This window comes from Delphinapterus leucas, chromosome 7 (genome assembly GCF_059928025.1).
Source record: "Delphinapterus leucas isolate spDelLeu-1000000601 "Yukka" chromosome 7, BTC_Dleu_Yukka2, whole genome shotgun sequence".
In the NCBI taxonomy this organism is placed as follows: domain Eukaryota; kingdom Metazoa; phylum Chordata; class Mammalia; order Artiodactyla; family Monodontidae; genus Delphinapterus; species Delphinapterus leucas.
In genome coordinates this window covers 96,879,662-96,895,367 of record NC_143135.1, presented here as the reverse complement: position 1 = coordinate 96,895,367, position 15,706 = coordinate 96,879,662, and the positions used below count along the sequence as shown (strand labels likewise).

The following is a 15,706-nucleotide window of genomic DNA, read 5'->3' as shown; positions in this document are numbered from 1 at the left end:
AAGCAGGGTCCCAAAGAGATATTTGGGATATCAGTTTTACAGCAGCATTATTCACAATAGCCAAAAGGTGGAAGCAATCCACGTATCCATGAACGGATGAATGGATAAACAAAATGTTGTCTACACACACAATGGAATATTATTCAGCCTTGAAAAGGAAGGAAATTCTGATACATACCACAAGATGGATGAACCTTGAGGGCACTATGCTAAGTGAAATAAGCCTTATCCTTAAACTAAGGATAAACTTATCCTAAGTTACAAAAGGATAAATACCGTACGATTCTACTTAATGAGTAGTCAGATTCATAAAGACAGAAAGTAGAAAGGTGGTTGCCAGGGGATGGGGAGCTGTTATTTAATTGGTACAGAATTTCAGTTTTCAAAGATGAAAAGGGTTCTAGAGATTGGTTGCGCAAAAAAGTGAATGTACTTAATGCTACTGTACTGTACACTTTAAAAAGTTTAAGATGGTAAAAATTATGTCACATGTATTTCACTACAATTTTAAAAAACAGAAACAACAAAATTTAGACCGTCAAGATAGGATTCTCGAAGAATCTCAAGAAGAAGAAGTGGTCTTCTGGAACTATTCCCTGAATGACAACAGAGACGTGGTCTCTAATTTTTAAAATTATATATTTAGTCTTCAGTCTTGGTTCTGTTTTCATAAATATACTTGGTTTTGTGATTTAATTAATTAATTTATTTTTGGCTGCACTGGGTCTTCGTTGCTGCGCGTGGGCTTTCTCTAGTTGCAGCGAGCTGGGGCTACTCTTTGTTGCGGTACACGGGCTTCTCACTGCGGTGGCTTCTCTTGTTGCGGAGCACGGACTCTAGGTGCGCGGGCTTCAGTAGTTGTGGCATGCGGGCTTCAGTAGTTGTGGCTCGCGGGCTCTAGGGTGCAGGCTCAGTAGTTGTGGCACACGGGCTTAGTTGCTCCGTGGCATGTGGGATCTTCCCGGACCAGGGCTTGAACCCTTGTCCCCTGCATTGGCAGGCGGATTCTTAACCAGTGTGCCACCAGGGAAGCCCCTGGTTTTGTGATTTAAAAGGGAGAGAAAGTGAGAAAGACACAGAGACAGAGAGAGAGAGAGGGAAAGAGAAATCACAGACTGGGAGAAAATTCTTGCAAATCACATATCTGAAAAAGGACTTGTATCCAGAATATATAAGGAACTCTCAAAGTTCAAAAAAACCCAAAAAAACAAGAATACAGGAATGTATGAAAGACTTAAACAGATATTTGACCCAAGAAGATATAGTGATTGAAAATAAACCGATGAAAAGATACTTACATCTTTTATCATCAGGGAAATGCAAATTAAAACCACAATGAGATACCGCTATATACCTATCAGAGTGGAAAAAAATTTAAGGACAATATCAAATGCTGGTGAGAATTCAGAGAAACTGGAACTCACATACATTGCCAGTGAGAATGCAAAATGGTACAGCCACTCTGAAAAACAGGTTGGCAGTTCCTTATAAAGTCAAACATACACTAAGCAGATGACCCAGCAATCCCACTCCTTGTATTTACCCAAGTGAAATGAAAACAGGTTCACGTAAACACATGTACGCCAATGTTCACACTCAGCTGAGCTTACTTGAAATTGCCCAAAACTGAAAACAACCCAAATGTCCTTCAAGTGGTGAATGAATATAGAAACTGTTATTTCCGTAGAATGGAATACTATCCAGCTGTAAAAAGGACAGTGAACTCTTTAGATATATGGCAACATGGATGATTCTCGAATGCGCGATGCTAAGTGAAAGAATGCATTATGCTAAGACTCCATCCGCTATATACCATATGATTTCATTTATGTGACTCTGTAGAAAAGGCAAACCTATGGGACAAAAAGAAGATCAGTGATTGCCAGGGATGGAAGACAGGGGAACGGATGACCCAAGGGGCACAGGGGAGTTTGGCAGGTGATGCAATGTTCCATATCTTGACCGTGGTGGCGGCCACACAATGACATTCGGTTGTCCAAACTCCCAGAACTTTACACTAAACAGGGCAAATTTTATTGTATGTAAAGTGTACCTTCATAAAAAAAAAAAAGACAGCACACGTATCTGGAATGTGCCCAACAGGCGTCTGCTCTTGCGAGGGCCACTCTGTTCAAGCCTCCATCAGCTCTCACCCAGCCTACCGCTACCCATCGCCTCTTAACTTTTCCTCCCCTCTAATTTATTCTTAAAGAGCAGTCAGAATTACTTTTCGCAAATATAAATCAGATTATGTCTCTTCCCTGCTTAAAACTCCTCCAGTGCCTTCCCATCTCTGTTTAGAATGCAATCCAAATTCTTCCCAGGCCCAAAGAGCCTGCTGGCACTCTGGCCTCCCCACACACCCTCCCCTTTGTCGGCCACGAGCCACCCACTCTGCCATCCTCTGTCTCTCGAGGACACCAAGCATGACCCACCTAGGGGACTCTGCTCCCGCCTAGTTCCCCTGCCCTGGAGGTTCTACCCTCACCTCTGTCTTACCTTTCAGGTCTGAGTAAATGTCAGTAAATGTCTCTCGCTTAGCTCGTCGCTCCTCATCATCCTGCACCCTAACCCCTCATCCATCTCAGGACTGTCTTTTTTTTTTTTATTGAACTATAGGTGATTTACAATGTTGTGTTAGATTCAGGTGTGCAGCAAAGTGATTCCGTTTCATATATATATGTATTTTTTTTCAGATTCTTTTCCCTTATAGAGTATTACAAGATATTGAGTAGAGTTCTCTGTGCTATATCATCCTTGTTGATTATCTATTTTATATATAGTAGTCTATATCTGTTAATCCCAAACTCCTAATTTATGCCTCCCCCCTTTCCCCTTTGGTAACCATAAGTTTGTTCTCTATGTCTGTGAGTCTATTTCTGTTTTGTAGATAAGTTCATTTGTACCATTTGTTTAGATTCCACATATAAGCGATACCCCATGATATTTATCTGTCTCTGTCTGGCTTACTTCACTTAGTATGATAATCTCCAGGTCCATCCATGTTGCTGCAAATGGCATTCTTTCATGCTTTTTAATGATTGAGTAGTATTCCATTGTGTATATGCACCACATCTTCTTTCTCCATTCATCTGTGGATGGGCCTTTAGGCTGCTTCCATGTCTTGACTATTGTAAACAGTGTTGCATCACGCTCTGATAAGATTTATTTACCACTGGTCACCCCCGCGCCACAAGAGTACCATCATGCTGACCATATCCACTTCTAAATCCTCAGTGCCAGGACAGGTCGTGGCACACAGTGGGTGTTCAATTAATGCTGCTTGGGCTGTTATCTTCAGGGAGGGGTCTGTCTCTGAGCCCTCCTAGGCACTCACGGTGGGGCTGGGGTAGAGAGGGTCACTCAGACGTGAGGAAAGAACAGCACTGCCCACAGGATCCCCTACCCGGCTCTGGGTGGAGTACATAACCTGGAACTTCCACTAGCCGGTTAGTGACACAGCTCAAACCCAGCCCGTGGAACTGGTGGCATTAAGAACCCTCTCCACCTCCCGCTCTGAGGCTCTACAGAGATGGGTCAAGCTGGAGCCATGCAAGAAAGGAAGGAATACACAGCAGGGCAGTACCAGGATCCTCTGGCCTCCTTGGCCCAGCCCACCCCTTAGCCCTGCCCACTCCCAGTAAGACAGGCTGGGACCTGGAACCCTTTGCTGCAATGCTTGCACCTGGACAAATGTCTCCTCAAGCAACAAAATACAAAGAAACTCTAAGGGACTAAAAATAACTGCACGCATGCACAGTTGCGGCAAATTATGGACAAGACACAAAAAGACCACAAAGCCAACTGCCACTTTTGAAGAGCCAGGAGCAAAAGCAGGGTACTGCGCATGCCCCTGCACACAGCATCACCTAAGGGGTGGGCAGACCACCTAAGCCACCCCTGGACACACCCCTACGCTCACCCCATATAAGGAATCAGCTCATCTCACCGTCCCCACCGTGGAAGCAAGCGAGTGAGCAAGGGAACCTGTTACTTGTTCTCGCACCCTCTAGTTGCAGCAGGGGCCCCAGAAAAGCCTTGCCTGAATTTCTTGTCTAGCCGCCTATCAGTTTCTATTGATTAAGGAGGCCAAGAGCCCTGACAGTAACATTAGGTTCCAGGGCTGAGGGACAGCTGCTGAGCGCTTCCCGGATTAAGAATCTGATGAAAATAGCTGTACTGAGAGCCAGGCATGTGTCTGACACTGCGTTAGGCATCTTTCAGAGAAGGGAAGGTGGCTGGCGTGGCTTCCTAGGTGTCTGTATGTCCTAGAAGCTCTAGCCACGTTGTCTCATTAACACCCACGACAACCCTGTGAGGCTGGCAAAAGCATCCTCATTTTTATGTGACCTCAGAGAGGTCATGCATTTTGTAAGTGGCAGAGCCTTTTGGACCTGTGAAAATTAATAAATGGAAACCTCATTTAAAACGGAGTCAGGATGCCAGAAGGGGGCGCTCTCAAACCCTGCTACTCAGGTCAACTGCATGCTCCACAGGTACCATGCACTCCCAAACATGAGATGCAACTACTTTACCCTCCAAAGGAAAGGTTTCTCCTCGCTCAGCAACAGCCCAGCCAATGAGAAGCCATCACTGCCCTGAACTCCTACTTCCATCCAATGAACTTTCATTTAGAACAGCCCCTCCCACCTCCCCCCTTTCCCGATAAATGTAGGTTCCCTTCCTTTATTCTCTGGACATGCCTGTGGTTCCCCATAGGCTGCACATTCTGAGTTGCAATTCTTTGCTGTTGCCAAATAAACCCATTTTGCTGGTAAAGTAACTTGCTGTTTCAATAATTTAATTTTTGGGTTTTTTTATTTTTTTTTTTGCCACCCAGCATGTGGGATCTTAGTTCCCCAGTCAGGGATCAAACCCATGCCCCCTGCAGTGGAAGTGTGGACTCTTAACCACTGGACTGCCAGGGAAGTCTCTGTTTTAATAATTTTAGATGAATAGAGTCCTTGTCTAGAGCTGGTTCCATCACATGCCTAAGGGCAACTCTACACACATCCTCTCTCCAGCTTCTTGGGGAGTATTAATTCAGCACGTCCTCAATCTAAGAGTGGGGGAGCAGACCAGAGAGCCCAGAGAATCCTGCTGCTGTTATAACATCAGGCCTCCCCTTTGTTGCCCCTGGGCTGTGCCCACTTCTGTCCCTTCATGTTCTCATTTCCTGTCTCCCGTGAGAGCAGACTCACAGCTAATGAACCAAATGTCCCTGCCCTCGGGAAGACAACTGGTGCCCTTCTGTCTCCCTGCCCCCGGCCTTGTGGCTCCCCTTCTCCTGCCCCCATCTCCCTATCTGCCCCGTGTCTCTCCCTTTGTCTCTGTCTGTTTCTTTGCCCTGTGCGTGCACGCGCGCGCGCGCACGCACACACACACACACACACACACACACTCGCATACTGCCACCACCCCTTTTCCGCCTCACTTCCTTCAACTGTTGAATTCACTCTGCCCAGAGGACAGGACCGTGACGGATTAAGCCTCTGGATAACCTGCTGCAGGGACTCCAAGAGATCAAAAGAATGTCTGGGCCGCGGCCCCCTGGGCTGGAGCCGAGAAGCCTGTGCACCGCGCAGGGGCTCGTGGCCACCTGGACCCTGCTCCAGCATCACGCCTCCTCATGAAGCTCTCAGCCTTGCTAAGTACATACCAGTCCACCAGTTGGCCACGGCTGCACACCTGGTCACCAGCGGGGACGGGCTCCGTCCAGCAGGTGCTCTGGGCCAGATCAGCTGCAGCCCAGTAGTGCGGTTGGGAAGGGCTAGAGAGGGGGAGGCAGGGACTGACATAATTTCACGTCTGGCCTTTCCTAGCCGACAGGCAAAATGACTCTGTGATCCCCTAGCTCTCTAAATTAGTTGTATTTTACAATCCCCCTGTCTGACAGGAAATGTCCCATTAAATGTTAATGATCTGCCTTCCGACAAACTCCCCAGGCCCTCTGTCCCCTGGAGGACACCGAGCCCTGGAAAAACAGGGTGGGGTGCTGGTTGGGGAAAGGGGGAGATGAACACCCAAGAGATGGTGTCCGGAAGGGGCTCCCAACACCCTTCATTGGGCAGCTGTCTTCAGAACAGGAAGTAAGAAGGTCCTTCTGAACCAAGAGCTCTCCATCATTCCATTTTGTGCTTCACAGGACCCAACCCTCCCTCTCTCCTCTCAGGCCACAGCCTACCCACCTATCTGAAGCCCGCCTGGCCCCCTCCATCCCAGGCGCCTGCTGCTGTCTCTAGGCTACAGAAACCAACAGACTCCAACTCCACAAGGCAGAGAATTCGGGACAGAGCTGCACCCTGCCCCACTTTCCATGCACACAGCCCCGGCCAGCGGAGAAATCTCTCTTTGAAAGAAAGACGCCGCATGACCTTCAGGATTATTCAAATATTAACTACCTGGATAAACAGTTTCTCCTATATTCTCATTACCACTTCTCTGGCTGAAGCTAAAGTGCAATATTTCTCTTTTATATCCAGAGTGAAGATGCTTCTGGTGGCTCCTGGGGAGAGGGGAAGGATGACGAGAAAGAGAAGGAGAGGCCAAGCTTAGGGGAGAGCGAGCAGGATCCTTCCAGGTCCCTCCTCGCCCAATACAAGCAATCTGGACGCCCAGCAGGAGTTAAGGGGAGACCTTTAGCGGGCGGCTAAAGGCCACCCAGGCCAAACAACAGCCAGCATTGTCACTGGCCCAGCACAGACTGGTGGTCACAGAGGGGTCTTGGGAACACAGGCTCATGAGGCTCCATCCATCCACCTCCAAGAGCCCCTTGCATGACCTTGACCTTGTCATCACTTGGGCCTGCTTCTCAGGAGGCACCACCACTTGCCCCTGGCCAGAGGGGCTGTCCATGACCATCAGAGCTGTAAGCAGTGTTCCTCCTCAATGATCTTCAAGTAAACACTGCACGTTCTTGGCTGGACCCTTTCTTTTCTCTCTTTATTCTCTTGTCTCATGTAACCTTTGGTCTCCACCAGGCCAGGATATAAGAAAGCTAAGCACAGGTGTGTGATCCCTCCCTGCTTCCTCCACCACCCCTGGCCACTCAACACTCCCCCCAGGTCAGTAGCACCTGCTTCTCCACACTCCCAGCGCGCCCTAGAAGGGGAAGAGAAAAGGGAGGACTCCGTCCTCCTGAAGTCCAGCCTCGCCCAGGAGAGAAGACAAATCCATCACCAACCCGCATTGTCACAGCCCATTTTCAAGTTATCACTGTGGGTTCTTAAGACGTCGACAATGAGGAATCCTATCATCCCACTAATTAATTCAGCAATCTCCCTGAAATAACAGGAGTTGTAATTGCAGTTCCAAACTCACCCCTCGACCACTGGCATCAACTCATTAAACAACAATCAGCCAGTACCAGGCTTTCATGAGGAAGAGGGTCTACACCTTTTTATAGCTGCAATTAGGAGACACACTCAATAATCAGAATGAAATACAAATTTACCCAGGAGCCCAGTAAATTATGGCCATTCATACTCTGTTTTCCTACGGTCGCCTCCCAGAAAATGAAAAGGGGGCTGCATCTTCCAGCTGCAGCAGGACACCACCTGGACTACCTCTGAGCTGCCCCTCAGGGTCCTCCTCAACAGCTCTCTGCTGCTCAGTTCAGAAGCGCCAGGCAAAGTGTGGAATGTGCTGGATGCCCACGCCTAGTTCTGCCAGCATCCCAGGGGTACGCAGCAGGAGGTCAGAGTGGTTGGAGGCGAGAATCCGAGTTGTACACACTGTCGTGCCTGGGTGGGTGTGTGATGCACACGCCCCAAACACACACTCGTGCTCTCAAGAGCACAAGCCCTTCAGAACACCCTTTGCATTGTCTGCAAAAATGCCCCAGGGCGGGAGAAAGGCTTGGAACATGGGGGGAAGACCCACAGGCCAGAGGGAAGAGATGCAGATGAGTTTCAGGAGGAGCCACTGAATAAGGTGTGAAAATTAAATCAGGTAAAAGGCAGTGGCTGGGCAGGGAGAGGGGAGGAGAGTTGTGAGAAGATACGCGGAGAGATACCAGCACCACCAAGGCGTCCTCGGCCCACCACAGGCTGAACGGAAAACCTGCAGTCTTCAGAATTTGCAAAAACGCTCATGTCCTCAAATGGAGGGAGCAAAAGATCCCAGCATTAAAGCACATAATCGAATCATCTCAGTTGGTCTACCTGAGCGATCCTGGGCATGGCAGGGCTCTGTGAAGTCGAGAAGGTTCCAGAGCACGGCGCCTGTTCGCCCCTTCCAAGAACTCCCAGATGGCAAAGCAAGAGTGATTGACCAAAAGCACAGGAGAGCTTTAGGAGAAATTCAAATGAAGGGATTTCTTGGCAGAAGAAACTGGAAACTCCTTGTGGTCGCGGGCTCCTTCCCTGTCACTTAGTAGAGACCTGGGCACATAGTAGGTGCTCAATAAATATACGTTAAGTAGAGGGGCTGGTTTCCGGGACACCTCTCTACTCAGTGGGCACTGCGGGGAGACGCAGAGGAAAGACCCCCCTCCCTGAATACTGATTGACAGAGTGCTTCATGGACCACAAGTGATGCTCTCAGAATGTGTTCGTTCATTCATCCAAAAACATTCATTGAGCGTCTACTCCATACCACCTGCGTGCCAGGCACCAGGGGCTCCATGTGAGCAAGACAGGCAGAGCCCTGCCCTGACAGAGCCCACAGAGCCAGGGAACAAACGGCCAGGAAGAGCGAGAAAAGCAGCAATAAGGAGGTAGAGGGTTACAGCCTCCCCCAGAGGAAGAGAATTCAAACTGAGACCTGAGGAATACATAGCAGGAAGCCAGGTGTCTCCATGCCGTCATCTGTAAAATGGAAGTAATAGGAATGCCTGCCTCATAGGGTTGTTGTGAGAATCAAGCAGACGATGTACGAAGGTCTTCTACTAGGTCTGGTGACCGGCACACATGGCTTAAGCGTTTGCTATTTCTACTGCTACTACTTCTACTACTACTCTTATTATTATTACTATCATCCCCTCTTTGCGAGAAGACCGCTAACTACAGAGGTCCATCCTTCCCAGAGGCTTAGTCTCAGATGCTCTTCCCAGCACCGTCCCCTGCCCATGTAGGCATAATCACACAGTGTGGCCCACTGTTCAGTTCGAGCAGCATTTACAGAGCCCCTACTGCACACCTGGCACAGGCTGGGGTGTGTTTTGGACTCGCTCATGAGAAGCTTGTGATAAGGGTGGAGAGAAGACACACAAATTACTAAATATCATATTTCCCAGACTATCCCGGACGCACTGGTATTGGCCGTGGAGGTGAGAGGATTTGTCAGGCGATGTTCTCAGGACTGGAAGGCCCTCCCAGGGCAGCAGCTCCCAGCCCGTGAGCCAGCGGGGATGAGTCAGCAGGAGCCCCAAGGCCTGGCCATCAGCTGCCTTCTGTCTGGGCCCCTAGGATGTAGAGGAGCCAAAGTGAGAGGCACCTCCAGATATAAGGGGCTGGGAGAGGGTCCTGAGCCCCAAGCCCTGGGCCTCGGTGGCTCCCTGGCTCCCAATTCAGGCCGGTCCACAAACGGTGCCTGGCGGCCAGGACCAGGGCCTGCTGAGTCCCGGTGCAGCGTCCCCCCACTCCTCCTTCCTTTCCTGGTCTGCCCTCTTATGTACTCGCTCATGACCATTCTGAGTCCCACATGCTCCAATTCAGACTTCCCATCCCCATGTGCAGCTCCTCCTCCACCCAGGGAGACAAGATTTGAGCTGGACACTAAAGGCCCGCCAGCGAGAGCTGAGGGATGCTGAGCTGGGGTCCAGGGTCCCCAGCAGCTGTGGGGTGGCATGGGCGGGGTAGCGAGGCCTGGACTAATTCAGTGACTTCTTGTTTTCTGCTCAACTTCTCAGCAATAAATTGCCAAGGCCTTTTTCATATGCCCCAGCTCTTGGAAGCCATGAAGAATCGGATTGAGCACACTTAGGAGCACATTCAGGGGGAAATTCTCACACACGTGAGTACAGATTTATTCCCTGATGACAATGGCAGTACTAGCTTTATTGATCAAGCACCAGCGTTGTCAACAACAAACATTTATGGGGCTCTCGCTCTGAGCAACTGCCTGTCCTTCAGCCCAAACCGTGGACCCTGAGGACCCCATACTGAATGGGCAAAACCAACCAGAGATTCACATCCTCGGGGTGATTACAAGCCACAAGGGGTCAGTTTGCTTTAAATACAGTTTAAATACCTCAAATTGAAAGACACTGGGCTTTTATCATGCCTAGAACTCTACTAGATCAATAATAGACTGCTAAGTAAATGAAGGAATGAATGAGTAAATAGTCACCTTCAGTGGCTTTGAGCCTCATTATCAGATTTACGGATGACTGAAGCCTCTTGCTTTTCCATCTTTTTGTAGCAGAATATTAAATGGCTTTACTTGGGTCACTTCATTGCTCATTTGTACCTCAATCAGAAGCAGAAGGAGGGAGCAGAGGGGATGAAATGGGGGAACACACAGATCATTCAGTCTTGTTCTATTTAGCAGCTCTGGAAAGGTTTTGTGGGTAGGAAAGATTGAAACGAATGGCTAAAGCCGGGCCTGGGAGTTATCTGTGGATTTTTATTCATGCAAGACTCCTGGCATGCATTGCCATCTTGCTTGCACTCGGCCTGGGAAACATCCCAAGAAAAGCAATGCTCTAGGCGGGGCTTGAAAGAGGGACAGAAGGAAGCCGGTAAGGAGGAGGCAGCGTCCTTAAAGCAGGCCGGGCAAGTCCTCCCAGAGACAGCCCGCAGGAAGACAGGCCCTACCGCTCTGTTCAACATCTCAACACGCTCTTACCCACTGAGTTACAAGGGACTTCAGAGGAGCCTCACTCTCTCTCCCACGCTCTTTACTCCTTTACCTGTGGGATTCAGGCCTGAATTCTTTCAGGCAAAGGCTAGTAGGCCTGTTGTAGAGGGGATCCCTCCACTGACTTCCTGCCAATTCAAAGGGGCATGAGCCAGGGGGAGGGATAAATTAGGAGTATAGGATTAACAGATACATCACTATATATATAAAATAGGTAAACAACAAGGATTTACTGCATAGCTCAGGGAACTATATATTCAATATCTCGTCATAACCTATAGTGAAAAAGAATCTGAAGCTGTGCCTGAAAATAACACAATTTGGTAAATCGACTATAGTTAATTTAAAAGGGGAGAGGGGCATGCGCAGAGCTGTAGGACAGGCAAAGCAAGCTGTAGGACAGTGATGGCCTTGATCCTTACAAGGATCCTGGATCCTTGATCTGGGTCCAAGGATCCTGGATCTGGATCTGGGTCCAAGTCACAGTTCTGCCACCTACTAGTGTGACATGTGCAAGGGCCCCACCACCAACCGGCCTCCCTAAAACTCAAAATCCTCCAGCAAGATGAAGGAATAAGAAAAAGGACAATGTGAGCTACAGAAAACAGGAGGGAGAGGGGACTGCTGAGCACCAGGTGCAGAGGGCACTGGTCCAGAGTGTACAGTGCCATTCCACAGACTGTGGTCACCACGCCCTCGGCCACTGCACATCTTTCGAACCCGAGAAAACTCCTGGAGAATGTGCTCCAACAAAACAATGGAGCAAACCAAAAAAGAAGATGCAAGATCCTAGCAGTAGGGAATGTAAATCACAGAAGGGCAAAGGGAATTCCCAGGATCAGAGCAGAGGGAGGTCCCAGGATAACACAGCCGCAGGCCTGGGAACAAGCTACCCCAGACAAGGCAGAACAGAGGTGTCCGGGAGCAAAGTTTCCGAGAAATCTACTGGAACTGACCGACTGCCTGATGAGAGTGACCTTGAGGAAAATTATTCTGAGAGGCTATCGGTAGACACAAAGAAAATTAAAGCAAAAAAATTAAGCTAAACGAGGCAGTTATTAACAAAAACAGGAAAAAAACAAAAACAAAAGAAACATAACCACAGTATAACAGTCAGGTGTGAATAATATTCAAATAGGCGTAACATTGTAAATCCTGAATATTGATTTAAGTAAAATTTGAATACACTATATAAGGGGTAAGAATCAGAGGGGAAGGCAGTGTGAGAGAACTAAATCCTCATTACCATAAATAGTCAATAGATAATATAACCAATGCATTAAACTATAACAATACATACATATAATTTAGAACTATGGAGATACCTAAATGTCAGAAGAAACAGCTGAAAAGTCGAAAGCCATTGTTTCTAGGAAGGGAGGCTGTGGGACAAGGGGGTTTAGAGCAGAGAAATTTATTGTCTATTGTCATAAGCCTTTTAATACAGTTTGACCCTTTTTTTTTTTTGTATAACAGAGTGAATCAGCTATACATATACATACATCCCCATAACCCCTCCCTCTTGCGTCTCCCTCCCACCCTCCCTATCCCACCCCTCTGGGTGGTCACAAAGCACCTAGCTGATCTCCCTGTGCTATGGGGCTGCTTCCCACTAGCTATCTGTTTTACATTTGGTAGTATTTATAAATCCATGCCAGTCTCTCACTTCGTCCCAGCTTACCCTTCCCCCTCCCCGTGTCCTCAAGTACATTCTCTACGTCTGCGTCTTTATTCCTGTCCTGTCCCTAGGTTCTTCAGAACCAATTTTTTTTTTTTTTTTTTAGATTCCGTATCTATGTGTTAGCATACGGTATTTGTTTTTCTCTTTCTTACTTCACTCTGTATGTTGTTTGACTTCTGAACTACGAGCAATTATTACAATTAGTTATTTTTCATTTTTTTATTGTGGTAAAATACACAAAACATAAAATTTACCATCTTAACCACTTTTAAGTGTACAGCTCAGTAGTGTTAAGTATACTCACACGGTTGTGAACAATTTAGCTTTAAAAGGCCTCAAACCCTGACCCTCTGGTGAGGGCCGCGGAGGGAGGCTCTCCAGTGAGGCAAGGCAGCGGTCCTTCTCCCCTGACCTTTGTCACCTAAGCTTCATCTTGTCCTGGGGTGTCTCACTGTCTCACTCATCATGCTGACATCAGCAGGGTAGTCTCAGAGGCAGTCACCACCCCTTTCAAATAATGCTTTGCTGTGGACATGGGTCTGCTGCCTTCATGCCAAGAAACACAACTAATGAGACTGGAATGATTAAATAAGACTTTTCTAAGAGCCTGGAAATACAAAGGGGAAAGGAACAAGGAACCTGGCTTTTTGTGGGTAGTCAGACCCTCTTCGGGGTTCCCAGTTCACGCTTACGACCTAGACCCTGCCTGCCCATGCAGAGACAGCAACTTTCCCTATGCCCAGCCTCCTCCAAGTCTGTATTCACAGGAGTGGGGCCCAGAGCTTCTCCCCTGCCACCCTGGGGTCCTCCTGGCCACTCCTGTTTCCTGGCTAACAACGCTCCTCTTCTCTCAGTGACTGACCCTCGGCAACACTGCCCTTTAGGGACGCCCACACCTCCTCCCCCAAATCAGAAAGCAACACAAAATCCCTGACACTCACAAGGGGACACCCACATACAGAAATGGGAGGATGAGAGACGGGGAGCCTCTTAATCTTGGACAAAGTAGTAAACACCTGAAAGCCTCAGTTTTTTCATCTGTAAAATGGAGACTATAGTACCTGTTCCAATCTTAGAGTGCTAATCAGGATCAAGACAGAGATGGCTAGAAGGTAGCACTGTAAACACTTACAAATGTGAATTATTATTGTTAATACTAATTTTTTTTAAATTAGCAGGCTATGAAGAGATCTTTGAGTGGCAGGAGAACTGCCACTGAAGTTAAAAGTCTCCACAGCGGGCAGCCCTGTCCTTCGGTAGCCACAGGGTGCTTCTTGGTCGGTCTATTCTTCTACCTGCAGTGGTGCCGGCTGCCCCGCCTGGAGCTGCAGACGCCCTGGGCACAGACCTTGATGCCTCCGGTCTCTAAACACCTGTGCCATTTCCCCTTAATAAAATAAAATCGCTCACGAATGCGCCTCTGCTCCTTTCATACAAACGGCAACAGCCCTTGTTCTTATTGGATTGTAGATGAATCACTTGGAAAATATTTTGGGACACATTATAGAGGGAATAACGTAAAAGAACCTGGAAAATGTCTCTGTGTTGTTTTCCACTTTGCAAACCCAAACTGGAGCCTGGGGTTGAATTCCATATTTTTGTCTCCTGTTTTTGAACGAAGTGCTTTGCTCATTTCCTCTCCACAATGGGGAAAGGGATGCGTTAATCACTCCTGAGTGGGGTGTGAAACCCTCCAAAGGCCGAGCTCCGTCTTTGGCAGCAAGAACTTGAGTGAGAGGAGAGATGGGACTTACATATCAGCCTTCAAATCTAGGAAGAGTGACTGGGAAGATGGCAGTGTACACCTGTCTCCTCTGAGGACAGAAGAGAAGGGGCGGCAGCAGTGAGAAGTCAGGCTGGACCCCAGGAGGACCAGCCTCACTGCAGGGAAGTGAGCAACATTTGATCGCATCCCCTGAAGAGGTTGCAAAGTCTTCGTTGGAGATTTTATGGGGCTAGACAACCATCTGTATGGGATGTTTTGGGTTTATACCTGCCTTGTGGCAGGTGAAGGGACAGGTGACTTGTGAAAAGCCCAACAGTGTGACATGCTAGTTACACAGGAAACTCCTCCTGTTGACATCAGGTGACACTCGGTACCTAGGGCCAGGCGTGAGGGTCTCGGAAGGGAATATGGGCTTCTCTCTCTGTCCTGGAGACCATCACTTCATCAGCCTCTTCCTCTGTTCAGGAAGGGCCAGCTGGCCACTCTGTGGCCTCTCTTGGAGCCCTGGCACCCAAGGCTTTCAATCATGTGTCCACGAGTCCATTCTACACCCATAGTTCTGCTAACCTCCACAGAAATCCCCTCTCCAGCCCCTCTCCCATCCTGCTGAGAGCTTTTTAAGTATTAATTCCAACATCAACACACCAAAAACATAGAAGTGGGTAAGAACAAGGACAAAGTCCTGCTAACATGCTCCTCGAAACTCCCTCCTAGCTGACAGACATCAACCCAGTGACTGCTCAACCAATTATGAATCCACTTAACTCTACCATCTCCCGTTCAGAAAACTGAACCTAAAAAAGCAAAACTATGGAGATGATAAAAAGATCAGTGGTTTCCAGGTGTGGAGAGGGGGAAGAGATGAATAGGCAGAGCCCAGAGGATTTTTAGGGCAAAGTACTCTGTATGATACTACCGTGATGGATTTACGTCATTATACCTTTGTCCAAACCTATTAATGTACAGCACCAAGCGTGAACCCTTAGGTAAACCATGGATCTATGGGTAATTATGACGTGTCAGTGTAGGTGCATCCTTGGTAACAAGTACCATTCTGTGATGCTGATGGTAGTGGTGCTGATAACGGAGGAGACTATACATGTGTGGGAGCAGGGGGTATGTGGGAAATCTCTGTACCTTCTCCTCAATTTTATTGTAAACCTAAAACTGCTCTTAAAAAATAAAGTCTTTTAAAAAAACTGAACGTAAAGTCAAAAACAAGTTTGCATGCTGTTAGAACAGTTTGTGATGCACATGCCAAGCACCTTCCTCATTCCAACTCTGGTAGGTCTAAAACCACATCATATGTTGGCCCAACTAGCCCACAGATTAGTTTGCAATTACCTCAAGTAGACCGTATTTTAATACAGCATGGATTTATCTGACGTCCGAGGCCTTATTCAGAAGGGATGTGAGGTCTGGTCTCCTTTCTCAGTCACTTCCTGGCTGGATCACCCTGGACAAGTTGCTTAACATTGCTGGGCCCCCGTCACTTCCCT

The 15,706-nt window shown here is 48.0% G+C and overlaps 1 protein-coding gene across 1 annotated transcript in view; it reads right to left on the bottom strand.

Moving 5' to 3' along the window:
• Positions 1–15,706, bottom strand: part of LOC149748825 (uncharacterized) — a 122,223-nt gene that overhangs the window by 54,287 nt on the left and 52,230 nt on the right. The window contains exon 3 of the mRNA XM_089915896.1: positions 1–15,706. This exon is cut by the window's left edge and continues 54,287 nt beyond it. Within this exon, the coding sequence (XP_089772022.1) occupies positions 15,639–15,706 (68 nt within the window). The 3' untranslated portion in view covers positions 1–15,638.